Source organism: Trachurus japonicus, chromosome 19 (genome assembly GCF_045865225.1).
Source record: "Trachurus japonicus isolate A0001 chromosome 19, Traja_1.0".
In the NCBI taxonomy this organism is placed as follows: Eukaryota; Metazoa; Chordata; class Actinopteri; order Carangiformes; family Carangidae; genus Trachurus; species Trachurus japonicus.
Genome location: NC_140925.1, coordinates 9,245,415 through 9,272,151, shown reverse-complemented (window position 1 = coordinate 9,272,151; position 26,737 = coordinate 9,245,415). Strand labels below are relative to the sequence as shown.

Below are 26,737 nucleotides of genomic sequence, written 5' to 3'. Positions count from 1 at the left end.
CCGGAGTGACAGGCTCCCTTTCATCATATCAAATCAGTCCTCTTCACCTGCCAAGCTCAACATATTCACTGACAGCACGCTTTTTCTTCATCAGCCGCACACTGTTCTCTGCTTCTAAATTCAACACATTGTTAAGATCAGAAAAGTACTAAAATGGAAAGAGAAAGAAAACTTTCACGAATCCTCAGTCTCTTACACCTCTCATCTCACTTCTCCTCCCCCACTCCACTTCTGTGTCTGACTTCAGTACAGACTCCAGCAGCTTTAACGCTGGCTCCTCTCCAGCAATTATCTGGTTGGTTCCACTCTGACGCAACTCAGACTCCACTCATCATCTTCTTCGTCATCAGCTCCTGCTTCCTCGGTGAAAGCGAGGCCAGATTACTTTTGTAATCTGGCCTCTCTGACATCAACTCCTACACATCTCCAGAACGGGCATCCAGCTCCAGCTTTGCTCAAAATGTTTCCCTGGCATCGGCTCGGTCTCGGCTCCTTTTCCTTTGGCCAGATTGGCATCGACATCGGCTCTGCTCTGATACGGCTATGACTCCACTTTGGCCCTGAATCCTTTCTGACTCCACGCCAGCTGTCCACCAACTCTTAGCTTTGACTCATCTCTTTGCTCTTAAGCCTCAGACCCAAGCGTGTCCTCTTCCCAATCTAAAGGCTGTGCTTTTAGAAGAAGTGCTAAGACTATTTTCTACCCAGAGTTCTGCGTGTATAATTAACAGTGACACTGCCTGTTTCAAAGGTTCCTGAGTGGATGAATTACTTTTCATCTTAGATGATGGTGCCGTCAGGTAAACATGTCAACATGTCCAATACATTTAAAACCAGCTTCTCATCAAGCTTCTTCCTTTGATAGGTGCTCATTTACTATAAACATGCAATTCCTCGATTTGGCCACTTAGGCAGGATCCAAAAGCAAGTCAAACCCCGCAGACTGCGGTGCTTAAATGCCCAACTAGATCACAAATTAACATGTTTACAGCTTGGTACTAAAAACATATAGGTAAATCCCACCTACATGGCAACTGAAGAGGGGTGAATTAATTTCTATGACTCCCACATTTAGGTTTTATTTCGGCTTAAAACTATGTATAAATCAGATGATTGGGCTTTGAGTTACAGGTGGGTCAACATGTGTTTGCCATGAACCAGCAAGCAACAAAGTCACAGCTCCATGTGCACCAAATCTCTGCCCATTTTTAGCCAACACTGCCAAGTTCAGCATTCATTCATGCTGATAGAACAAATAGTGTGACTAAAATCATGTCGTTTCCTCTTGATATAACTCCAATGACCACCCACCACTCACCTCCCAATATGAACTGTGTGGACTTGATTGGCCTGAAGGACATGAATGCACTGCACTTTAAAGTTGCATTATTTATTTATTTATTTATCTCATACTTGTGTGTGTGTGTGTGTGTGGGTACGTGTGAGTGTTTGCTGTTTATTGTGATCTTACTTGAACTGCTCAGCGTGCTTTTTAATTGCCCCTTGGGGATGAATAAAGTTTTTTGAATTGAATTGAATTGAATGAAGGCTTAGGCTTAACCCAGAAATCTTCTACTTCTATCTATAGCGCTACGTATACCTTTTCTGCAAGTCCAACCATGGCAGCGGCCCGCCAGGAAATTCCATTTTAATTTTTAATGCGAGGGAAACCATATTCAAAGAGAGAACATTAAGCATGATGTGGACCGCACCGCACCATCCAACCACCTTAATCCAAAGTGTAGCTTGGCTGCAAACTCTTCGTCGAGCTCTTTCTAACATTCTGCTTGAATAGTTGACGGCAGTTTAACCGACTTCAGGGTCACTTTTTTATTTACTCCATCCTTGTGTTGTGCAATCATTTTCATTGCTTCTTGAGGAGTCCTATCACTCCACACACTGTAGCATTAACATTAACCATAGCTGACGCAACACCTATTGAGCACATAGAAAGACAGAGGTTTGGCATATGCCTTGTTTTCATAGTGAGAGCAGAAATATATTTTCTCAGCAATTCAAACTCTTTAGCAGAAAAGAAAAAAATAGGTTCTTTAAAACCTTTGTAAAAAGAAAAACAGCCAAGGTTTTTATCCAGTGGTTTTACTAATGGCAAAGTTGTATCAGCCCATATCTGTATAATAGCCTCTGCTCCTTCTCTGCATTTGTTTTTGTAAAGTGGATTTCCATTCTCACATCCCTCACGTCCCACGGGTCACTGCAATTTGTGCAGAGGAGTCTCACACACAGTCTGCTATTCCAAAGACAGATAATTTTTCACTGGACAATCCTGCATCAGCCAAAAAAAAAAGAAAACAAAGGGAGTCCCTTCTGATCAGTATATAATACTGCATGGCTCTCACTCTAACTAAAGTTAGACTTTGGTTAAGCTTGAGGAAGCTTTGGAGTATTAGTTTCCATTGGAGTGACTGGACTTAAGCCGTATTTATACCAATTTTACAGGGAAAATATCTCAAATCCATTCAGTGATGTCAATTTGAAAAGAGAATCTTTTTTTCCCCTTTTGCACTTTCTCACCCTCTGCAGAAGGAAAGAAAATACAAGTTGGATGATTGGACGCTTAATACATTTTTTTTCAAAAGGTTACAATGACCCCAATTTAGACATTTAATTTTCCAACTGAAAAATTAAATGAGGGGGAAAAAGGGAGCAATGACTAAAGTTTTTCTATTTTGATATCAACTAACGGGGGGAAAGCAGCATGTGGCTTATTATTATGAAACAAATTAAAATCAGCAGTAATGTAATTTAGGTGTGTAAAAGCCGAATTTTTTTGAAAGAAGATGAATGACATGAATACAAGCTCTCCTCTCACTGGTACAGAAAAACAAATTTAGAAGAGGCAGTGTCGCCTCTGCTTCTTTCAATTTATTGCCTGAATCCCAGTCAAAAAAAAAAAACCTTTCTCCCTTTCTTTTTCTTTTGGCAGAAAAGTCAGCACTCTGAATATATGTATTAACAGAAGTCTCTGTCGTAACACGGACTCCAAATGTTTGGCTTTTGTAGCTGATAAGACAAAAGGGAACACAGCATTTATCATCTGCGAAACTTTCTATCTTATCATCGTTTCTATTATGACATCTACAGTGTTTGAAGCCAGGGGGAGAATATCAGTCATGGCCAAGTGAACATGACTCTCTGATTCTATTATTTTAATATGTCAATGCTCTTGCTGGTCTAAGTTTTTTTTTTTTTTTCAAAACACAAATGAGGTTTTTGCAGTCACAGTGTAAAAACTGAGTAAAAATAGATAATACTGACTCGCTACTAATGGCTTTCTTATCTTACAGCCCTTCACATTATCACCATTAGTTGTTACACCCAGAATAGAGTCACGTTTTTTGGGAAAAGTACAACAGTGGTGATAAATGCGGCTGCTTTCAACAGGCCTGCATGTGAGCCAGCTAAGAAAAATCTCAGGAGTCATATGAGCAGTTCAGGATCAAACAGTCTGAGGCCTCTGGTGCCCTAAATGGCTCTTTTTCTACATATAGCGGACCTTTATGGCTCGGCTTTCCCGTTCTTCTCCATGGCTGCGCAGACTGAGTCACAGGTTCAAGAGTTTTTTTTATGTGTGAGCAACCGCTGCTGCTGGAGTGACTCAATGTGTTGGAGACATTTCAATGGTTTATACGTAGACCTCCATCTCTGCAAAAGAACAGCTCAAAACTTGAGGTTAGGTTGATGATACTGCAGAAAAAAAAGTAGATCTAGTAACTGAGGAAATGTCTTTTTAAACCTCAACAACAGTGGAAAACGCAGGTCAAGGAGCTAAAGATCATGTTAACGTTTTATAAGGATGTTTTGAAGGCAGCAGACAGAGCAGCGTACATGCTGGTCACTGGCAATAACAAGGACTGAACTGACTTGACTTTGGCCAGCGTGGAACAAAACTTCTCTCATAGCCTTCAAATCTTGATTGGTACAAACAAACTCTGAAAAATTCCTGGAAATTGAAAGCTCCATTCAGTGACGCACAATGAAACTGGGTTAAAGAGAATAAGGCTCTGGCACAAAACACAAAAGACTCATTTTCAGAGATTTTTAGTCTCAACAAGAAAATCCACTGTCAAAGACAGACATTTGCAACAAGAAAACAGACACTGGGGAGTGTAATATCTCAAAGGGACACTGACTAGTTTCATAAAGTTGAGATACTTGAAAATGCCAGATCTTTCACTTCACTTTCAAAAGAGAACGGTCAAAATTGTTGCTGCTGGGGTTTAGAAATCCTTTTTTTTTTTTTTGTCCTAAGTATGAATAGAATGCTAAAAACTTTTATATGCTATGAAAAACACCTTTTGTTAGACTCTACATGACTGGTAAATATCTCAAACTGAATCGAACAGCATTACCAAAACCAAGTCCAGAGTTTTGTTGATGTTCATTATTTTTCCTGCTTCCTGCTGTAAAGTCACCTGAGATGCAGTCTTTATCTGCAATAAATGGAAATCAACCTTCTGGAAATTCATAAAACTCTTGCTACATGGTGTAACAGTAAAACGTACAGTAGCCTAGTATATGGTCAATACCGGTAGCCTATGTTGTTAATGTAATGATTTCTAACAATCCAAATTTGCAGCACAATATCTGATTGTAGAAGGATTATCAAACTGTTTTTATATAACCCAAGACACATCATGAGCAAAAGACTTTTGAAATACAACACTGCCAGTTTCAAGCTAACAAACAAACAGCACAACCAAATAAAAGAAACCAGCTATGCTAACTTTACTGTTAATATCTTGGCTAGTTTTTCTCTATTGTGTCTGTCTTGTTTGAATTTGAATCATGTAGGCCTATGTGAAGCACTTTGGTCAATATTTATATGTGCTATAGAAATAAAGATGACTTAACTAGTTTGAATTTGCTGCTGTGTCTCCAATGTTTACACAAACCATCTTCCACCTGACACCACCATCATATCAATAAGCTACAGAGTGCGGCTAAGCATTAGCACAGCTGCTAACTCACTGCAAATTTCAAGCTTACAAGCGATATAATAACCGATAAGCGACACTCACCTTTCTGTCCTTTAGTCTGTGTTTTCTGCGCACAATAAACTCTCCAAAAAATCCAGAGTTTGTTTGTAGCTGAAGCTCAAACATGTTGTTCATTTATCTCTGCTATTTGCTCGGCGAATCACATCTGTAGCCTAGACAACCTCAAGTTTTCACCTGTTAACATATAGTCCAGTCATTTTATGAGAAAAGGTTAAACAAATTGCAACAGAAGCAAACTCAACTGATTTTGTATCCTCAGCATGTCCTGAGTGAGGGAAAAAAAGCCCAGAAGAATCCCAGGGGAAAGTTTCGAAAAACACCCAAACATATCCCATTTATATGCATATAAAAAAAAAATTTCACGTGTATAGGGTAAAATTTTTAACCTTTAGATATCTCCATGAAAATTACTGAGTTGATTACTTACATTAAGACAAACAAAAAATGTATTACAAGTTTTTTGAAATTCTTTGTTAACATGAGCAAATTTGCATAAATTTGCATAAATTTGCATAAATTCCACCGTTTTGACGGCACATGTATATATGAAGTTGCTGTGGTGGTACCGGCATGGAAATTGGAATGAGTTGACTCCATCGGTCAACCGACAAGTTGACCACTTTAAATTTCAAGATGACTGCAATTTTTCACGACAGCCACATCCTTGTGCATAAACAGTGCATAATCCAATTACGTATGGCTAATTTGCATATATACAACACCTGATCTAAACATTGAGTAGAGCAGGTGAAAATGTCTTGTTCAATCTTGTTAACATATAATATGTCAACAAGATTGAACAAGACATTTTTTAACTGTAATATGATATTACAGTTAAAAAACCTAAGGAATGGAACCAAAGGCTACCCATGAGCATTAATAGAGACGGAGCATGTCATACCTGCTCTACTAAGGATGTGGCTGTCTTGAAAAATTGCAGTCATCTTGAAATTTAAAATGGTCAACTTGTTGGTTGACCGATGGAGTCAACTCATTCCAATTTTCATGCCGGTACCACCACAGCAACTTCATATATACATGTGCCGTCAAAACGGTGGAATTTATGCAAATTTGCTCATGTTAACAATGAATTTCAAAAAACTTGTAATACATTTTTTGTTTGTCTTAATGTAAGTAATCAACTCAGTAATTTTCATGGAGATATCTAAAGGTTAAAAATTTTACCCTATACACGTGAAAAATTTTTTTTATATGCATATAAATGGGATATGTTTGGGTGTTTTTCGAAACTTTCCCCTAATGGGATTCTTCGGGGCTTTTTTTCCCTCACTCAGGACATGCTGAGGATACAAAATCAGTTGAGTTTGCTTCTGTTGCAATTTGTTTAACGTTGATCCCTTTTTTGGCCTAAAATTAGGCTACTGGACTAATAGGGAACGCGACACCTGTGGTGGGCGGGGCTTATTCCACGCAGCGGTGGTGGGCGGGGCTTCCAATGAGGAAATAGCTTTTTTTTTTCCTTTTTTTCCCCTTTGCAAACAGTTTTTCATGGTAAAATGCAGTTAATAAAGCACATTTATATGATACGCCAGGGGGAATTTATAAGTTTACAACAAAATTTTCAAGTTTTCACATATATTGATAGTCTTAATCGCTTTCTGGTTGTTTGAAAATTTGATGGAGGTTATGCATTGCTTGAGCTCACCGTTAAAAGCAGTAAAGGAAGGTTTTTTTTTAATGAACTTACATTTGTGAATATGAAATTTTGCCATTATAATAATAAGGTTGATAATAAAAGTTATGTTAGCTTTTTCCTTGGTTTTTTTCAGGTCAGGGAGCCCAAACAGAACATTCCTCCAAAACAAAATAAAATCACCATCACCATCATCATAGTTTTTGCCCTATTGTGCAAAAACTATGGAGTGATATTTGTAATTTTGTTGCTATCAATGTTGATGGTGATTTTGTTTTGTTTTGGAGGAAATAGCTTATGCTTAGATGTGCATAAACCCAAGTTTGTTTGTTTTTTTTATATAAAAAAAAAAATTTCACATAATATGTCTGGAAAACCATGTTAAACAAAATAGCCTATGCACCATACCAGAACATTTTACTATAGGCTAGTTTAAATAATGTGTGGAGAGGAACTTTATACATAGGGGTCTAGTTAATTCCAGAGAAAGTCCACGGTGACAGTGTATAATGAGACACCATTACTTAAATTAACATTATTTGCTTAAAATACAATGTTTCCCTAACCCTAAACAAAGTTTAATGTGTGAAATCAGTGTAGTGGCCATTTAAATGCAAGAAATGGGATGTTGTTCTGTGAAAAGTGGACTTTTATAAATGAAACAAAGCCAGTACAAATTAGCAAACTGGAGGAGGAAATGGTGGAGTAAAGCTCTATCTTGGTCACTTCCCTAATGAATAAACAGAAAACTGTGCAGGAGGAGAAGAAAAAGGTGTAGGAACAGCTCTGGAGTTGGAGACAGAACACAAAGAGAGGTGGAGCACAGGGAAAAGAAACTGAACCTGAAAGGATGTGCTTGTCAGGGAGGGGCCTGTGAGAATAAAGTGAAGCTAATGGAACATACTATAGAAAATGGGAAAAAGAAACTGATGAAGGACACAAGAACAAACAGTACAAACTAGTATTAATTAATTGTTTGCAACGGTAATGACTTATTTCATTTAGTATGATTATAACGCTGATACAGTGACTCCTTTGATTATATCGGAAATAAAGAGTGGATTAAGTTGTATTTTTGAAGTCACTTAATTACTTATGGTCTGAAAGCTTCAGCCTAGTGTTAAAAAGTTTATCTAAGTAGTTGGGCTAGGCTATATCAGCAGATAAACAAATCAAGCATTCTCCAGTATTTGTATTCACACTTAATCCTCTTGAGTTATCTCCATATTTACTGCAACATCTTTATTTACCATCTTCCAAACAAGAGATAATAAATTTGCCAAATTCACCGAGCAATCACAGCAGATTATTTATATTTTCCTAAATGTCTACAATGAAATATATGCCAGAAAATGAGTCTTTATATAGAAACAATTAGGCTAAGAGGTAATGTTAGTGTCTGTGACAGCTTGCATGTAAGATTTCTGTTCTGTCGATCCACATACGAATGAGAAAACAATAATGTTTACATTAGGTTTAAGATATTTGGAGTACGATTTGGCTCAGTATGCCCACATCAGTAGATAGATACACTCTGCGTATCACTGTGGAGGGGTTATTGTAAATATAATCAGCTCATTAGTTTCACAGTAAGAAACATAAACTATTGGAAACTGCTGCCTGAAATCACCCCAACAACCTACTTTAAATTTCAGCAAGTGTTATTACAGTAATTCAGGTGACACATACGAGGATAAAAATCAAGAAGAGTGTGGAGTTTTATTCCATTTTATCTCTCTCACACACACAGACACATACACACACTGCTTTTTTTGCTGTTGGACAGTGACCAGCTTCACTACAGCAGGTGAAAATTGGGTGTCTTTAGCTTTGTGGCAGATGTTTCCCCAACAGCACAGCTGTGGATTTGAACCAGTGATCTGCCCCTGCAAACTCGAGGCTGGGAAGTTACATAAAAGGTTTGCTGACTGAGATCTCTCTGTTCATGGAGCTGACATTACAGGCCAGACTGTTGCTGTCTACTCTATTTGGGTATGAATCATGGCTCACAGAGCATACATGAAAAGCATGTTATAAGGGAGAACACACAATGATATACCGTAGGAAACAGAAACCCAGCACCCCCTGGTGTCAGGATGGAAGCTCATATTCCCTATGCAATCTGTTCCACTTCACATTTTAACACATACATGCAAGCAACATAGATGCACAATCAGACATGGTGGCTGCATCTCAGAGGAAACCTACACCAGGATATAGGAACTTAAATGAGGCCTTCAGGGGCTGGCTTGTCTGGTTTTAAGAACATTTATTTATTTATTTATTTATTTATTTATTTAGTAGGTGAAATGTTCACAAGCAATACCTATCTTTGTTCACAGCTCATAAACAGTACTGTATGTTTGTCGACAGTTTGTGTTGTCACTGGTAAATTAAAACGTAAAACGTGTCTTTTGTGTGTGTGAAATATTGTATAGGCTACCCATTGTTATTTAAAGAAATAAATAATTCAATAAAGCCAAATCTACATATCTTTATTCTTGTCTTTCTTTTACCTCATAGTTTGTCATTTTCAGAAATGTTGACGTAGCCTATTTTGTAAAGGACTTTTTCTGCTGATATGAATGCATGCTTTGTTTCTCTGTCCTATTCTTCCTGTATTGCTATGTTTCCCTGTCCTTGAACTTGCTTCTCAGTCCTTTTGTTCTTGTGTTGCCTGTGTTGCAGGATATTATACAATGTTTGAATGCATATTTGTGAAATTATGACCATGACAATATAAAAACCATAAAAAAAATATTAAAAAAAAAATTCCCCTATAATGAGTAGAGCAAAAAGTTTCAGTTGTTATTAGACAGCTACCCTTTTAGCATAATTTGCTTTGGCTCAGCTATTTTTGTTTGATTAAGATAAAGTAAATATGTGATTAATATAATATAGGAATCTACTAAAATAGTAAAATTAGCTAATACATCCGGAATTGTGGCTTTGCCTTCAAAATAAAAGACAAAGCGGATTCAAGACACGACCAAAGCGATACAGTACACGGCAATGGACACAACGTGCTATGAAAATTATATATTTATTTTATTGGTTGCTGAATACCCCTCTGTGTAGGTTGTATCGTTAATTTTTAATCATACAATCGACAGTTGAAGTTTATTCTGAAAGTCGTTACGCGGAAGTCAACGTGCTTACGCAATGCAGATGACTTATCAACCTAGTGCTGCTGTAACGTTACTGTCTGTAATGAACGTGTTTTAAAACCAGGAAAGGACACCTGCCGCTACAGGTACAGCCGACTGACTACATGTCTGTTTTTACAGTATTATGACTCTCGCTGTTAGCTAGCTAGCTGTCAGACTGTAACTTAACGTCGCCCCCTTGGTCCGGCTCTTACCGTCTTTTGTCGTCGCCGGGACCGTTAGCTCAACGTCTTCTTATCATGTGGGTTTTCGGTTACGGGTCTCTGATATGGAAAGTGGACTTTCCTTACGAAGAAAAGAGAATAGGCTACATTAAAGGCTTCAGTCGTCGGTTCTGGCAGGGCAGCACCGACCACCGGGGAGTACCGGGCAAGGTGAGTGTCCTATACTTGGCTTTGGCACCTCATGCAACGTTGCTGTAACTGAGACAGCTTTATGTTGTCACAAAGGGCAAAAAGTAGCGACAAGCTAAATGAAAGAGCTATTCTAAACATGTCATTTACAGTTGTAAGTTACTGGTAAGTCGTTAGGATTTAAGTTAAGTTGAAGAAACACAAAAGTTGATATTGAAGTCTGCTGACATTGTTAACTTCCTGTAACTTACTAACACAACACACTTGAGCTCCAGGTGAATATGTAATAGCAATTTAACTACTACTAACTTACCCTAACGTTACTATTATTAGAAATCAAGTGAGATTAAGTTCAAGGATGTGCACATGTCAATACCAGGTCATTATGATGCTAATGTATGACTATTATTGAGGAGATTTACACTCTTCATTACAAGCTAAGTTAAATTTCCTTAGGATTCAAGTTAAGTTGAATAAATACAAAATAATAACTCTCAAAGTTGATATTGAAGTCTGTTCACATTGTTAACTTCCTGTAATAACACAACACACTTGGACTTTATCCATAAAAATGCACTGGGTGAATATACTAATGTGACATAGGCTACTATTATTAGAAATAAAGTTACTGTAAGATAAGTTCATGTCAGTAAGAGGTCATTATGATGCTAATGTATGACTACTATTATGGAGATTTACACTTCTCATTACAGGTTAGATATTAAAGCACAGGTTTTATATTATCCCCATAATCCCTCTTATAATTTCTTTAGTCTGTTGTTTTTCTGTTGTTTTTTTTAAAGTATCTATTCCTCTGTGTTTTTTACAGCCTGGCCGGGTTGTGACACTGGTGGAGGATCCAGAGGTGAGACATACTAACCCTCCCACACTAAATATTACATCACAATAAAACTGCATCTTATTATCATAATCATCATTAATTAATTTGAGGGTAATTTGGTTAATGAGTGAATAATTTTGCCCTTAAACTGCAAAATATAGTACGTAAATGCCCATTTTAGCCCAAGCCCCCATTGTTTTGTATGGTCAACAATCCGAAACCGAGAAATATTCAGCTGGAGAAGTGTTGTGGATTAATTTTCTGTCAGCTAGCTAATCAATATATAATTTCAGCAGTATGCTAGTAGTTTTATCAGGTTATTAAATAGATGTGTAATAAGATGCAATACCTGGCTTCCCTCCCACTAAAAAGACACAAATCTTTATAGTATTAATTAAATTTGATGCAGTTGCCATGAAGGTTATGCTGTTATTGGAAGACAGATCATGTTAAGGGGCAAAGCAAACAAAATCACATTTTATTATTACAGTAATAATTAGATTATCACCACCTGAGGATCATTATTCACTCACCTTGTCATTTATTAGTGTATTAGTGCCAACAATTATTAGAGAACTTGCAGCGCGGAGGCCAAGAAACTGAGAGAGAAGGAAGGTGGAACCTTATACATCTGACTCAGAGGAAAGGACAATGCAGTGTAGTGTGACCTTGGATGAGGGATCATTTGTTGCAGTTGATGGCGGAGATAAGGAGAGATACAGAGAGTGTCCTGTGATGTAGTGACAACATGGTAAGCGTCCGAAAAACATGAATTTAGAGGTGACTGATGAGTATCTGAAAAGTGTTATGGGTGAGCTTGAAATAACCATTCATCATCTTTCTAAAGCGAGTCACAATCTGTGATCACATCCACAGGACGATACTGTATGTTAGCAGGGTGTGACTTACATTAATACTATTTATTTATATCTATAACATTAATAGATAAGGGTACATGTTATGGCATTTAAGCTTAAATAATGACTAAGATTGATTAAAATAGTTATGAAATATGAAAGCATGTTTTCTTCCACACCTCTGTGTGTGTAGTTGATCGCTGTACATTCATCTCAGTCCATGTCAAACCTGTTTTTCCGCTCTTACCCTTTGTTTCCAGGGATGTGTTTGGGGCGTTGCCTATAAGCTGCCGACAGGCCGGGAGCAGGAAGTGAAGAGCTACCTCGACTACCGAGAAAAAGGTGGTTATCAGGTCATCACGGTGACCTTTCACCCCCGTCCACCTCTCGTCCCCCCTCCCAACCAGACGCTGCTCTACATCGGCTCTCAGGACAATCCAGACTACCTCGGCCCCGCCCCTCTGGAGGAGATAGCCAACCAGATCGTCAGCTCCACCGGTCCAAGCGGTCAAAACACGGAGTACCTGTTTCAGCTCGCCGATGCTGTGAGAACAATTCTGCCCGAAGATTTGGATGCTCACCTGTTTTCTCTAGAAACTCTTGTCAGAGAAAGACTGCAAAGTGTGCAGAAACACTCACACAGTCAAACTGGTTGACTGTGGTTACATTTTTAGGTCTTGATCAATGAGAGATACTTGGCAAATAATCTCAGGGTTTAAGATACACACGGAGCTAATAGGGATACTTGTGGGGTTCAGAAAATGTGTTAACAAAGTCTCGTTTTCGTCCTCGTTAGTGTTACACCGTCACCTTTTACCCATCCCAGCACATGACACTGAGAATTATATGTATTAAAAGCTTCAAAACAGGACAAATGTTGTGATTCATAAAAGGTACTGTAACTAGCATCCAAGCCACAGTGATTTAAATAAGCTTATTGTATAATATCCAACAGCACAAAGGAAGAATGTTCTGAATGAATAAATACTACACTCTGAATTATTATGTCAATTCATAGGCATGTTTGGTCTGATTTTATGCTTTTATAACACAAGCTGAATTAGGTTTGCACTGCTCTTACAATTGGTGTGAAATGTAAAATGTTACTCTAGAGCTGTTTTGTCACATTTAAAGCCACTGAAAAACCGATATCATATATTTTCTCTTTCTGTTTAAGATTGGATATTTATGACAAAACAAGCTACAGTATAGAAAACATCATAATGAGTTTTTAAGACTCACAAACATAGCTCCTTGTTGGCGGTGTAGGCGTTGTTTGATCAGATATTGTATGCTGCCAACGTAAGCAAACAAACGCACAACTCTTATCACATTTTTTCACGTGTTGCTAAACCCTGATTGGTGCACGTACGTATTTTCACATCGCCTTTTTCTGACTGAGCCACAGAAAAAAAGTTATTATTAGTGAGGGCTGAAACACAACATGTAAATCTCAACTGTCTTTTTAGTTTTCGTTAGCGGTGGCTAGTGGTCATCATGATTACTATTTACCGATAATACAGCTCTGGTAAATACCCACTCTTCCTGATAAGAAAAACAAATTTCCAGGAAGGTATCATCATCACACCACTGTAATCATGTTGTCAAGTACTTGAGTGCAGCCTGTTTATTCCAGACTGTACTTACCTTGTCTCAGTGTGTGTGTATGTATGTACCTATTGGTGTTACAGCATCAGCCATCAGCTACTTCTCGTTCTGCCAGCTCACGTCTCAGCACAGTGAACATATCAGCGTCTCAGCACAGTGAGCATATCAAAGTCAACAGCACTGGATCAGGAAAAAAAAAACAAAAATTCAACATGTAGAATACGAATAGTGACAGGACTATCTGTGTGATCCTGTCCGTCTTTAACACACACATACACACACACACACACACACTCGCACATGCACGGTTGTACTGTACTGTAAGCAGTTACCAGTGTCGGCAGCAGCAGCATCTGTGCAGCATCACACATTTGGCACAAGGATCAAAACTCGCTGCAGAAAGATAATAACATACTGTACTAATGCTTGTATAGCACAATCGTCTGTGAGCAGCTATTGTACAGTATGCGAGTTGTGAGATGAGATGTAGGCAGATAAAGTGCAGGTGTTTAACGTGATCAGTCAACCCTGGCAAACATACAGCACGCCACACTCATTCTCCCTCTCTGAAATGAAATACATCTCACCTAAGAAATGATGCAGTGAATTTATTTAACTGGGAACAACAGTAAATTCTCAGCGCTGAGCTACTGTATGATACAACACAGCAGGTTGTACACATATAGGTACATGATGTAATGTTATTATAGCTTGTTATGTCATTTATTGCATATTATACTTATATATATGTTTGCAAATATATACATTTATAGCAATTACTTCATTTATATTATTATTATTGTTATATATGATATAGAGTTATAAGCATGATCACTTTGCATAAGTGCTGGATTATATTATAAGAGAAAACCATTAGCGTTGACAGTATTTAATACTATTCATGTCATTTTTTATATTCATCCTATATATTTATATCATGTTTTTCTTATATTTAGTAAAATAATAACTCCCAACTTCTTCAGTATTATTTAAAAAGCCTTTGGAAGTAGAATAAAATGCTCAGCAATACTGATATGAAAATATATAGAGGTATCTGGCTGAAAGTTTGCTACAACAACGACAACAAAAAAAATAAATGAACCTAGTAGCTGGTGGTAATCTCTAAAGTAAAGTGGCCACCTTTGGGGCTGTCGAGCTGCTTGGTGAGACGAACTAAACACACCAATGAAGTTAGCTACTTGAAAACCGATTTGTCCAGGACTGCTTTCCTGCTGGGTTTACTAAAGGCCAACAGTGGCACGTGAGGTTTCCAGGAGCAGGGCTCTGAGCCGCTGCGACATTATCAGACTTTTATTTTAACAGGCTGCACAGAGGACTCGAGTTCCCAACGGTGTTCGGAGAAAAAAAAAAAAAAGGTGGAGTTATTTTCCCATGGTACTCGGCCAGTCAGTCTGTAGAGGCCGTGGGAAGGCAGCTGGCCGTCTCTCTCTCTAGGCGTAGTAACAGGGTGACACCAGCAGGTCCGTGAGCACCAGCAGCTGGTCGTCGGTGAAGCACTGCCGATGCTCCTGCCAGTTGTCGTGGTGAGTGCGCCTGAACTCCGACAGGGTCTTCTTCACCGTCATCTGAGGACAAACAAACACAATAATCATCCATTAGACATGAATCACTGACACATTGCTCACACAAAACATGCCCAGACTACATGGCCGTTCAAGACATCACGTAATGACATAATCCAGATCCAGAGCGTAGCGAACGCTGTACCTGAGTAGAATTTAATGCCGGTGTTTTGGTCCAATACATCCATTGGAAATGTTGGTTACTAATTACATTGTATATTAAGATACAGGCAAGCCGCTAAGTCCTTCATCCCCTCTCCTATCAGGCAACTAAACATTGTCTTTTTAAATTACTGTTACATTTAAATATAAATTGACTATTTAATCACTTACTCATTATAAAACTGCAACATAAGGTGTTCCCTGTATTGCTGCCTGTTGTTCCTTGTGTTGATCTGTTGTCTTTGGTTTTGGGATTAATAAAGTTGTCTGACACTGAATCTGAATATCCACTGGTAGTTAAGATAAACTTTACTTTGAGCAACTACAACAAGCATCTAAAAGTCATCAGTACTTATGATCCAGCAGTTGATGAAACTCCTACATGGGCACAACTTTTTATAATGTCCATTTTTACTGATTATTTCATCCACCATAAAGTCAGTGAATTGCAAAACAGTCCAAAAATAAAGTAAACCAAATCAAATAATTGTCACAAACAAGTTACTCTGTGGTTTCTTTGTGTCGAACGAATTTAATAAATTACTGACAAAAACATTTACTCAGTAATCCTCAAATAAATACTAATGAAATAATCCATCTTGCCTTCTCTTCCAGGCTTTTTTCACAATGTTAGCAAACTCATACAGATCTGAATTAAGAAACCATTCACCTGTACAGGTTTTGTATTCCTGGCTTTTATTGAGTCATAAATCAAAGTTGAGTCCTTAAATGCAATTTACAAAAACAAGTCACAAAACTCATGACGTGTTTTCCTCATGAGCTGAAAAGCCGGAGGACGAATATTAGTTCTGTACTCTGTGAATGAGCCAGATATAACACACGATCCTGGCTCCTGTGTGATTCACTGTGGTTTTAAATATATTTTTAACCATTTTTGAATGGCTCGAACGCTTTAACACAAATTACTCTTATTTCCCTCTTGGAATGAAGTGCATTTACAAGTGACTTGTTTGTTTATCAGAATCAGGACGTTTCCATTAAATTCTGCATTAAACTCCTGCAATGAGGAGGACGTTGATAGTTCTTTCTCTTGCTTCATTTGGTTTCGAAGAGCGGAAGAAAAGAAAAAACAGAGGACGTTAGGAGCCCATAACAGCGCTCGATAACAACCGCTATCTTTCCTTTTAGTAGGAGCTTCCCTTAAGTTTAATAGTGGAACTGGAAAACAGCTGAATATGACTTGCAAGGTAATCGGTTCCTGCTCGAAGCAGTACAACAGAAATTACTGCCACTTGCTGATCTGGAGACCCTTGATGTAAAACACAGTGTAGAATCCAACAGCAGCTGACAAATCCCTCCTCGCCGTGGTCTCAATTGTTTACGTGAATTAAAAACTAATGAGGTCATAATGATTTATTGATGTTAAAATGCCAGATATAATAATTTAAATCCGCAGCAGAGAAATTATTTAAGGCGAAACAAGTTTGGAGTGAAAAGTTTAGCTTGGTTCAACAAGGACACAAAAACGGGGAATTAAACAGATGATCACTAGAACTAAGGATGTCGTCATGACTTAAACATGGAGGACATTCATTTTACATCGTGGCCTTCAAACAAAACAATTCTGTCTTTACACTGCAGGTCTTGATGCCCAATTCCGATTTGTTGCCTATATCCGATTTTTTTGACGGTCTATTTACATGTTCTATCAGAAGTGACCCAGATCTGATAATCTGCATTTACACCTGCTGTGCTTGCATGAAACAACCCGCTGGAAATAAACTAGTGATTTCAGGAAATTGTCACATAATAATATATAATATAATAGGGCTGGGACGATATGCTTTTCTCCCGATTCGATTCTTCTACGATTTTTTGGATGCCGATTCGATTTAAATTGCGATTCTACGATATTGCCGATTCTCTCGATTTTTAGTCGCATTTTTAACATTTATCTGCACACAAACACTGTAGGAGCCTATAAATTAACATACTCCATTATAAAATGAACTTAAACCCTTTTCAAAGCCTGTACTCTCTGTATGTAAAAGAGGCTAACAAATACACATTGCACAATATTTAAAAAAATTCAAAAAAAAAAAATTCAAAAATTCAAAAAAAAAAAAAAAATCGATTTTTGAAAAAAAAAAATCGATTTAAAAATCGTCAAAAAAGATATCGCGATATCTATGTGAATCGATTTTTTCTCCCACCCCTATAATATAATAATATTTTTAAACAAAGGTGAGTCTGGTGTACAGAGTTTATATCCAACACGTCACTTACAAAGTGAACGTTACAAAATAACGTTAGTGAAGTGGCTGCTTGGAGCCTTTTTTTTTACAGTCTATGCGTGGAGCGGAGCTGCTGTGAGATGAGACAGTGACGGTGACGTTGTGCCACCGTTTGATCCTCCGTCGGTCACGTAGTGAGGACGGGACAGCCTCACACATTTATACAATGTTTGTTTTTCCTCTCTTGATTTCTTATCGGCTCGGTTCAGTTTTTGCCGGTAGGAAAACCTGAAATCTGGTGTTTATCTCGTGCTCCCTCGCTTGCCCTCGTATCGATCCGCATAGAAATGAATGTTACTGTAGTGGCTATATGAAAACAAGAACTAGTGAGGGGGAAAAAAACAGACGCGCGGACACCACAAAAATTATTTTTTTATTTATTTAAACCGTTATTTTAACTCGTTGGTCACTGAGGTTTCCCTCATTTACAGGGACGACGAGTTTATTAAACACTGTAAGGCCTGTGACAGTGATTACAGCTGGCCACAGCTGGCCACGGTAGTCCAGGTCAGCCCCACGTGTCAATCACGGGCTACAGAGGTTCAGCGAGACGCGTGAGCATGTGAATTAATATTATCATTGATGACGTATGACACGCATTGCCAGGGAAGATCCAATCTGTCTGTTTAGACTGCAGACGTATTGGCAGAGATCCGATTTGTATCTGATTTATTTCCACATATAACGGGGGCCTGAATCTGATCTGACAATATCCGATTCCATGCGCATTTGTCCCGTTTACACATTCATGTTACAGATCCGATCTGAGCCACTTGAGAGAAAAAAATCGGAATTGGGCCACTTGAACCGTGCAGTGTAAAGACAGCCTTAGACCAGATTTTGAGGAGGGAAACAAGGAGGCGCTTCAAGCCTGACAAGCTAAACCGATTAAAACTACAGTTCATTCAGTGTCCTTTATTATTTTGTGCCATTTTTATGGAGAATTTGTACAAGTATTCCTTTAGTGAGGCTTTACAACAGAAGGTGATTCGTCCGTTTCAAATGTTTTTTTTTTTTTAACTGTATTCAATTGTATTCTTTCTCTCATCTCTTTCACTTTGCAACAGGAGAAGCTCTAAATTATCATCATCATTGGCTCCCATCACTGTAATGTATTATTCAAACTCTGCACTACGGATTACATTGTATGTCTTCTTCATGCCTGAAGTAAAGCAAAAAGACACAATTTTCCCCTCAATTGGACAATGAAATTATATTCTTTCAGCTCACACTGTGTCAGGCTAGGTGTTTGTATATGAGTGTGTGTGCCTGAGTGTGTACTGCTGTGTGTGTGTGTGTGTGTGTGTGTGTGTGTTGTATACCTCTATAGGCTGTGGGTCGTTGAGATGGTCGCTCAGGTCCATCAGTATCTGAGGCATCCAGTCTGGGACATCGTAGGGGCTCGAGAGGATGCACGCGCTGAGGCCGAGTACTCCAGCATGGCGCCGCACTAAGTCTGCACACACACACACACACACACACAAACACACATAGACACACATAAACACATTTACGTGCACGTCACAATCACACAGTGAGGCACAGTAATACTTGCCCTATTACCCTTTCTTATCCTGCGGGAATTGTGAACCTTGAAATGGTTAGGGCCATTTTAACTCTGTGTGTGTGTGTGCGTGCGTGTGTGTGTGTGTGTGTGTGTGTGTGTGTGTGTGTGTGTGTGTGTCTGTGTGTGTGTACCTGTGGAGGCCAGCTCTCCTCTGGCCTTGGGGAGGCAAGTCTGACTCAGCGTCTGGAGCTGTGTCTGCAGACTGGAGTCCAGAGGGAAGAACTGGCACTGCAGTAAACCACTGAGGGTGGTGCCTGCCATGTCCCTCACCTACAGGGAGAGGGAGGGAGGGAAGGATGGAGGGAAGGATGAAGGGAGGGACAGCAAGGAAAGAGAAAGAGTCGGAATTAAAAAAAAAAGACCTGCAAAGATCAAAACCGACAGTTTTAGGGCAGTTTTTATGGCGAGAAATGTGTACACAATTTATTAAAAGAGGTGAGTGCAAGGAGATCGGGGGAAAGCGAGGTACATGGGACAGAGATGAGCAGACGAGGGGGAGGAGGAGAAAGAGGAGGAGGAAGAGGCTGAGGAGGAGGAGGAGGAGGGAGAGATACTGAGTTGAGCCGAGGTAAAAATTCACTTGCAGAACATCACAGCCTTCCTGCATCACTTTGCTTAAATTATGAATAAGCGCTGAGTGACGGCTGATGCATTGGAGCAGACAATGATACAAAGAGAACACGTCCCTCCAGCTGTACACTTAGACAGTTTACAAAATATTAAGCACAGCAACCGCTTTTGTAATTTAGACATCTGGCTTGAAGCATAGTGTTTATTGATTTTCACCTGTACGTCCAGATCAATGGGGAAGAGACAGATTGAAGGAGGGTTTAAAAGCACAGACACGAGTGAGACACGGACCGGACGAAAAGATGACGTAGCTCAATATCACATGAGATGTGTGTGCACAAGTAGTGTCAATTATTTATTAACATGGCAACAGTTTGCCGATATTAACAGTCAAAACAAATGAGCGTTAAGGTAATGTGGGTATTTTTAAGCAATAACTGTGAATAGAAAAGAGGGATTAAGATTTAGTGAGGAGAGGCGAGGGGACAATAAGTGGCCATTTATAACCCCCTGACAATTACACCTTAGAGAGTGGCTGTGGCTGAATTAAAGCAGTGTGCACCGCCTTTTTTTTGTGTGTGTGTGTGTGTGCATATATTACATTACCTCGAGCTGCTCGTCCAGCAACAGCTGCATCACCAGCGTTCGGATGCGGGACACCTGGGCGGCTAAACTGAGCAGGGTAAACAAGTTGTAGAAAACCATGATCTGGAGGTAGGTCAGGACGGAGAAGCGTGCGTGCCATGATCTGTTGCCTGCCATCTACAGAGAGAAGAGATGGGACTTGAGTTTTTAGACAGAACCTCTGAGGTTTTATCCTGCACAAACTAAAGATATATTGTGGACAGGAATAATGCTAGCAGCTCTGTAGGGTACAATACACAACGGTGCGTGCTAAATGCTAATGTAAACATGCTAACATACATACAGTGGCAAGAAAAAGTATGTGAACCCTTTGGAATTTCTTAGTTTTCTTCATTAATTGGCCATTTAATGTGATCCAAGCTATATCTAGGTCACAAGTATAAACAAACACAATGTGCTTAACCTAATACCACACAAACAATTATAATATTTCAAGTCTTTATTGAACATATCCATGAAACTATCACAGTGCTGGTGTAAAAAGTAAGTGCACCCTTGGATTTAATAACTGGTTGAACCTCCTTTGGCAGCAATAACTTCAACCAAATGTTTCCTGTAGCTGCTGAACAGAGCTGCACAACACTCAGGATGAGTTTTGGACCATTCGTCCTGACAGAACTGCTTCAGCTCAGCCATGTTCGCTCTCTTGAGGTCATTCCATAGCATCCCTATTGGATTCAGGTCTGGGCTCTGACTGGGCCGCTCCAAAAGGCACCTTTTCTTTTTTTTTAAGCTACTCTAAATGATCTAGATAGTAGATTTAACTTCAATGTTTAGGTCATTGTCCTGCTGCATCATGCAACTTCTACTGAGTTTCAGCTAGTGGACAGCCACCCTGACATTATCCTGGCTGTAGGAAACCTGGATCAACTCTGGAAGTCATTTTGCCCTGGATGATGCAAACTGTCCAGGCCCTGAGGCAACAAAGCAGCCCTGAACCATGATGCTCCCTCCACCGTACTTCACCTCTGAGATGATGTTTACATGCTGGTATGCAGTGCCATTTTTACACGTACAAAAAATACAAATAAATAAATAAAAATACAAAAAAATGAATCTAGTTTCATTTGTCCACAAACATTTTCCCATTAGTGTTGTGGAGTGGAAAACTTCAGGCTTGCAATGGAGAGCAAAGCAATTCATGCAGAAAACTAGGAAAATCCAAAGGGTTCACATACTTTTTCTTGCCCTTGCTTGTACATTAAATTATAGTATATATTGGAATTAACATAGGGAGAGTGGGTGGGTTTTAATAAGCTTTGGCTTCTTCGCACTCCTTTTTAACATAAATAATTGTTAAGTTTCGTTGTTGCTTTATTTTGCGTTGTCTCTACTGTTGTTTTTATTTTTGTTCTTCTTTTATTCTGTGTTCGAAAACTTTCGTTCAATCATTATTTTTTTCATACGGTGAGCATGGCAATGGTAACATTCTGTTTATATTGTTCAATGTTCTAGCATAGCATGATACAATTAGCTAATTATCACTAAACACAATATGGTTGACACTCGTGGGATCTGTCTTTGACCTCATGGTAGCTGGCTCTAGATAGAAAGTCTAAACGTGGCTCCAGATTGTCCCTAAATGGGGGCACTTTACCCCTAAAATCTGAGACATTTTGAAACCCATGTGAAACCAGTAAATTTGCCCCTTTTTTAAAAAAAACAAAAAACTGTGCCAATGGGTGCGAGTATGACAAGGAAATGCGAATATTTGCTTTGCAAGTTGATTGTGTGTGTGTGCTCCCCCAAATTTTCTGCTTGTGCTCCTAAAACTATAAGTTAGGGGCCACTATGCTCCCAGTGAAAAAAAAAGTGAGTCTGGAGGATCACTAAAGTTTTTTCAGTTCATCGAGATCATCTTTGATGTCATTGCAATTCATCCCAAAACTATGGTGGCATTTTACTAAAACCTAAAAATACAAACTGGCTTGAGGTCGGAGATTACCCAAACCAAAAGCTTCATCCTCTGAGGAACACAAATGCCTGTACAACCGTTCAAAAGCTGTTGAGATGTTTAGGTCTGGACCAAAGTGGAGGGGGGGTGGGGGGGTGGGAGTACTGACTGACAGCACCATCTGTGGGGCCACGCCACTAGGGGGCTAAACGCACACTTGACTTATGAGGGGCTTTGCAGATTTAGATAGACCTCATCACTGACTTCACCGGTGATCAGTCCCAGTGCCTCATCTGGGGAAGCTGCACATGTAGATGGATGTTTATATACGGCTATGAAAATGATAAATTAGGACGCATATTCACTAAGCGTATTCGCTAAGCTGTGTGGGACCTGGAGTGCTCTAGCACACAGATGGCACCGACTTCACAGAAGACAGGATTTCTCAAAAGCACCAAATTAATGTGGCAACTCGTTGCGTATTAATGAGTGGATTGATGGCTTCTCACAAAAAATCCTTTGGCCCAACATGGAGTCACCAGAGACTCAGTGTGGAGGCTATGGAGGCATTAGAAGTGCTACTGTAGTCAGCTGTCGTCAACATGTGAACACACAATATCAGACCTTTATTTTTACCCTCAGGACAAGGCTAGCCGCTTCCCTGTGCTTCTGGTCCTCGTGCCAAGATGAACTACCTGTCTTTTGGCTGTAGCTTCATATTTAGCATACAGATTTGAAAGCCGCATTGATATTCTTATTTAACTCTCAGCAGAAAGCGAACAAGCACATTTCCCAAACGTCAATCTGTTCCTTAAAATAACTCGTGCACAACATGGTATCTTGTTCCGGAGATTAAAAATAAAAAAAATAAAAGAGAAAAAAATGTAGGTTTGAGTGTCAAGGTGAAACCAAAAAGAAAATGTTGCAACGCTTTTTCATCCCGGCTACCATCAAATATGAAACCGAGGCCGAGATGATTAGATTTGAGAACAGACATTTCTCCACAGGGTTGGCACTCGCATAGAAACCTCACAGCAGAAACACTGCAAGCATCTCAAAATAAGCAAATTAAAATAGCACAGGTTGTTTTTAGTCTAACAACACCTTGGGCAGCATTAGGCTCGCAACACTGACAGCAGGCAGGTGGGCCACTGCATGTGTGTGTGTGTGTGTGTGTGAGCATATTACCTCTTCCAGCGCTGCCAGAACCAGAGGGATGTGCTCGGGATACAGCAGGCCCTGGGACATGAGAGAGAGACACGTGCGCGCATCCTGCTTCATCTCATCATAGCTCTCATCAATCTCCACCGGGGCAATCTGCAGGGAGAGAGAAACAGTGAGAGAGATGGAGAGAGGTAGGAAGACACACAGCTACGCACTTTGAGTAAATGAAGAGAGAAATTGAGTTTAATGGGCAAGTAAGATTGAGTGGGTAATAATGCTGTGCTGGGACCTGTGTGTGTGTGTGTGTGTATGCTGCATATATATGTGTGTTGTTACCTTGAAGAGTAGAGGCAGGAGCTGTAGTTGCTGCTGAACAGGAGTGGTGAAAGTTCGCCCTGCGCTCGCCATCAACCATTTCAACACTGCAAATGGGACACACACACACACACACACACATACACACATTACATACACACACGGTGAGGAGATTTTGGCTTGCTGCCAGATAATAAAAACAACAGACTTGGTGCTGTGACCTTCCTGCGTTGCTCCGGTAATAAAACACAATCTATCATGATTTAGTATCTAATGATTTGGATAATTTCATAACCAGATATTAATCTGTATCAAGGAGACGAGAGTAATAACAGAAACTGAAAGAGCGGCAATGCGCAAAATGTTAAGACAAGAGATGAGATCTAAATTCCAGCTTTTGGCAGGAGCGGGAAACCGACGACCTGCACAGGTGTGAATAAACATCAAATAAGAGAGTCTGGATGTAAAATGAATTCTCTGCCTCAAAACTAAAACAAATTTTCATTTCAATTCATTCTCTGCCCTTCAGAGACACACCGACTGCTTGGTCAATGTAATAATGTTTTTTTGTTGGGTTTTTTCCAGATCTCTTTTGGCTAGATTTTTTTTTGTAAATTTGACTCTCCTACATAACAGTCTAAACAGTTTCAAAGCCTCCTCCTTGCTGCTAGGAATATAATGGTGGAAAATATTAAACACTGTTATTTATTTTTCATTAAGCTGAAAATACTTGAATTTAAATTTCAGATGAGTTGTTTTTTGTCCTAGCAGTTCGCTAAAATCACCAAATTCCCCAAGCTCTATCCTCAGTAATAGCTGTGACCTTACAGTACTTTCATACCTCCAGTGGTATTTGGCCATGCAGATAGCTTTGGTTTTATGGTTTTTTGGATACTAAGTTTGAGATTTCCTCCAGCACTTTCCAAGAGACGCGGCTGCTGAATTTTAAAAATCAAATTTTTCAATGCTGTGAGCAACAACAATGAAAATCCACCTCCAAATCCCTATTGTTCCCCGTCAAACAAAATAAAAAGTATGCACATGGCAACATACCACTGCAGGCCAGTGATATATAAATAAAAAAAAGTTTTGCAATTTAGAAGAACTGACCCTTTAATTGAATTAAAAAGAGAGTAAAGAAAAGAAAGTTTTCTGAAAAACTCCTATTGGAGACTGGTCTGTAACTAAGAGGAAAACAAAATCAATATATAAATCTGGTTCAAATGACTGCCCAATGTGACCTGTACAAATGTTAATACTAGAGACGTCCTCCATCATATTGAACTGAACTCCTTTTCCATAGGTTCTGTTTGAAAAGCTTGAACGCGCAGCCTTGAAATAGCCTTAAATCTGCACCTACAGATCTGAAGGGTGGAATCAATAAGGAGCCACTTTTAGTTTGTTTCATCTGGCTTCAGTGTGTCTGCCTATTCCATCAACAGAACAAGTTGTCCTTGTGTGTATATATATATATATTCACTGCCTACAGCCTACACCATGTCCATCCAGCACACAGTCTACATGCTTGCATCCACATTCTGACCCGTCTTGAGCAGTTTGACAGCCTGGGTGCGCTCGTCCGTCTCCTGGGTGTTCTCCTCGTGGACGTGGTTGTGGATCTCTGGCTCCGATGTGAGGGGCTTGAGCCGCTCTAGGACCCGAGTGACGAACTCTGCCACGTGGGGGGAGGAGGTGGGCTGGGTGTGGGGCAGGGCCACGTCTATCATGAAGATATAGGTCAGGACACTGGAGAGAGAGAGAGAGAAAGAGAGAGGGAGAGGGTGGAAGGAAAGAGAGGAGGAGAGGCAGAAGAATGATAGAGGAGAGGCAGAAAGGGAAAGAGGCAAAGAAAAGGGTCACAAATAAACAATTAGAGCAGCTGAGACACACACGCAGACGTATAAAGAGGCTTAAAACCGAACTGAACAGCCCAAACAGTGCACACAAGATAATTAGATTAACCTATTTAAGCATGATTATATAATCCAGAGGAGATAACGCCAAGTTAATTTAGTACCTGCCAATGCGCTCCCTGACATTCTTATACACCTGGGTGAGTTTGGGCTCCAGGTAAGTCAGCAGCCTGTGCAGCAGCTCAGAGACTCTCCACTGCTGCTGGGCCAGACCTCCCTGAAGCACATACAGCAAACTGACAGAGAGAAAGAGAGAGGAGGACGGAGGGGTGGGGGTCGCTGTGTTATTGCGGCACTTCAGCTCAACATACGTCAGCTCGGGTTACTACAGCTGCCTGCAAACAGGAACCTCTGAAATACTGTGGATGACACAAACACAGACTCCGCTCGTATACCTGTGCACATGGACGCACACACACACACACACACACACACACACACAAACACAAATAGCCTACCTGGCATCCCTGAATGATCCGCCCTCTCCACTCAGGGGGCTCTCCATCAGCAGCTCAAACAGCCAGTGGAGCTTCCTGGGGTCCCGGCCCTCCTATTGGACGGCAGCCAGTACACAATAGGCTTATTTTTGGACCCATTACTTCAGGTTGTATCCACACAGTGAGGTACTTTATGCACAGAGTCCCGTACCTCTACAGTACTTGCATTTGAAACGGGGAAAGTAGTTCCTGGTTCAAAAGTGCAGTTTGTTTTTAAGATTATTACAATAATTTTTATTTACTTCCTCGAATTACAGTAAGTGAGGAGATGATTTTTTTTAAAACAGGGGCTATAAATCAGATAGATAGATAGATAGATAGATAGATAGATAGATAGATAGATAGATAGATAGATAGATAGATAGATAGATAGATAGATAGATAGATAGATAGGTAAAAAGAAAGAAAGAAAAAGACAGACAGAGAGGTGGGAAGAAAGAAAGAAGTAAAAAGACACAGGGTAGATAGAGAGAAAAACAGAGAGAGTGGGATGGACAGATAGATAGAAAGAAAGAAAGAAAGAAAGAAAGAAAGAAAGAAAGAAAGAAAGAGACAGAGAGAGAGGGGGGGGAAGAATGAAAGAAAGAAAGAAGTAAAAAGACAGGGTAGATAGAAAAAATAAAGAAAGAGAGAAAGAAAGACAGAGTGGGATGGACAGATAGATAGATAGA

General features: G+C 39.6%; 2 protein-coding genes across 2 annotated transcripts in view; one reads left to right on the top strand and one right to left on the bottom strand.

Annotated features, from left to right (window-relative positions):
- Positions 1-9,819: 9,819 nt before the first annotated feature.
- chac2 (ChaC, cation transport regulator homolog 2 (E. coli)) lies at positions 9,820-12,768 on the top strand. The gene is made up of 3 exons (XM_085761954.1): positions 9,820-10,216; positions 11,025-11,060; positions 12,154-12,768. Exons 1-3 carry the CDS (start codon positions 10,082-10,084, stop codon positions 12,547-12,549), a joined length of 567 nt encoding a protein of 188 aa, XP_085618080.1. The 5' UTR covers positions 9,820-10,081; the 3' UTR covers positions 12,550-12,768.
- Positions 12,700-26,737, bottom strand: part of LOC146967373 (proteasome activator complex subunit 4B-like) — a 41,561-nt gene continuing 27,523 nt past the window's right edge. Inside the window, exons 39-47 of the mRNA XM_085761951.1 lie at positions 26,028-26,119; positions 25,674-25,805; positions 25,200-25,402; positions 23,678-23,763; positions 23,366-23,494; positions 20,245-20,400; positions 19,200-19,338; positions 18,824-18,957; positions 12,700-15,087 (exon numbers count right to left, since the gene is read on the bottom strand). Of these exons, the coding sequence (XP_085618077.1) occupies positions 14,953-15,087; positions 18,824-18,957; positions 19,200-19,338; positions 20,245-20,400; positions 23,366-23,494; positions 23,678-23,763; positions 25,200-25,402; positions 25,674-25,805; positions 26,028-26,119 (1,206 nt within the window). The 3' untranslated portion in view covers positions 12,700-14,952. The remainder of the gene's footprint in view (positions 15,088-18,823; positions 18,958-19,199; positions 19,339-20,244; positions 20,401-23,365; positions 23,495-23,677; positions 23,764-25,199; positions 25,403-25,673; positions 25,806-26,027; positions 26,120-26,737) is intronic.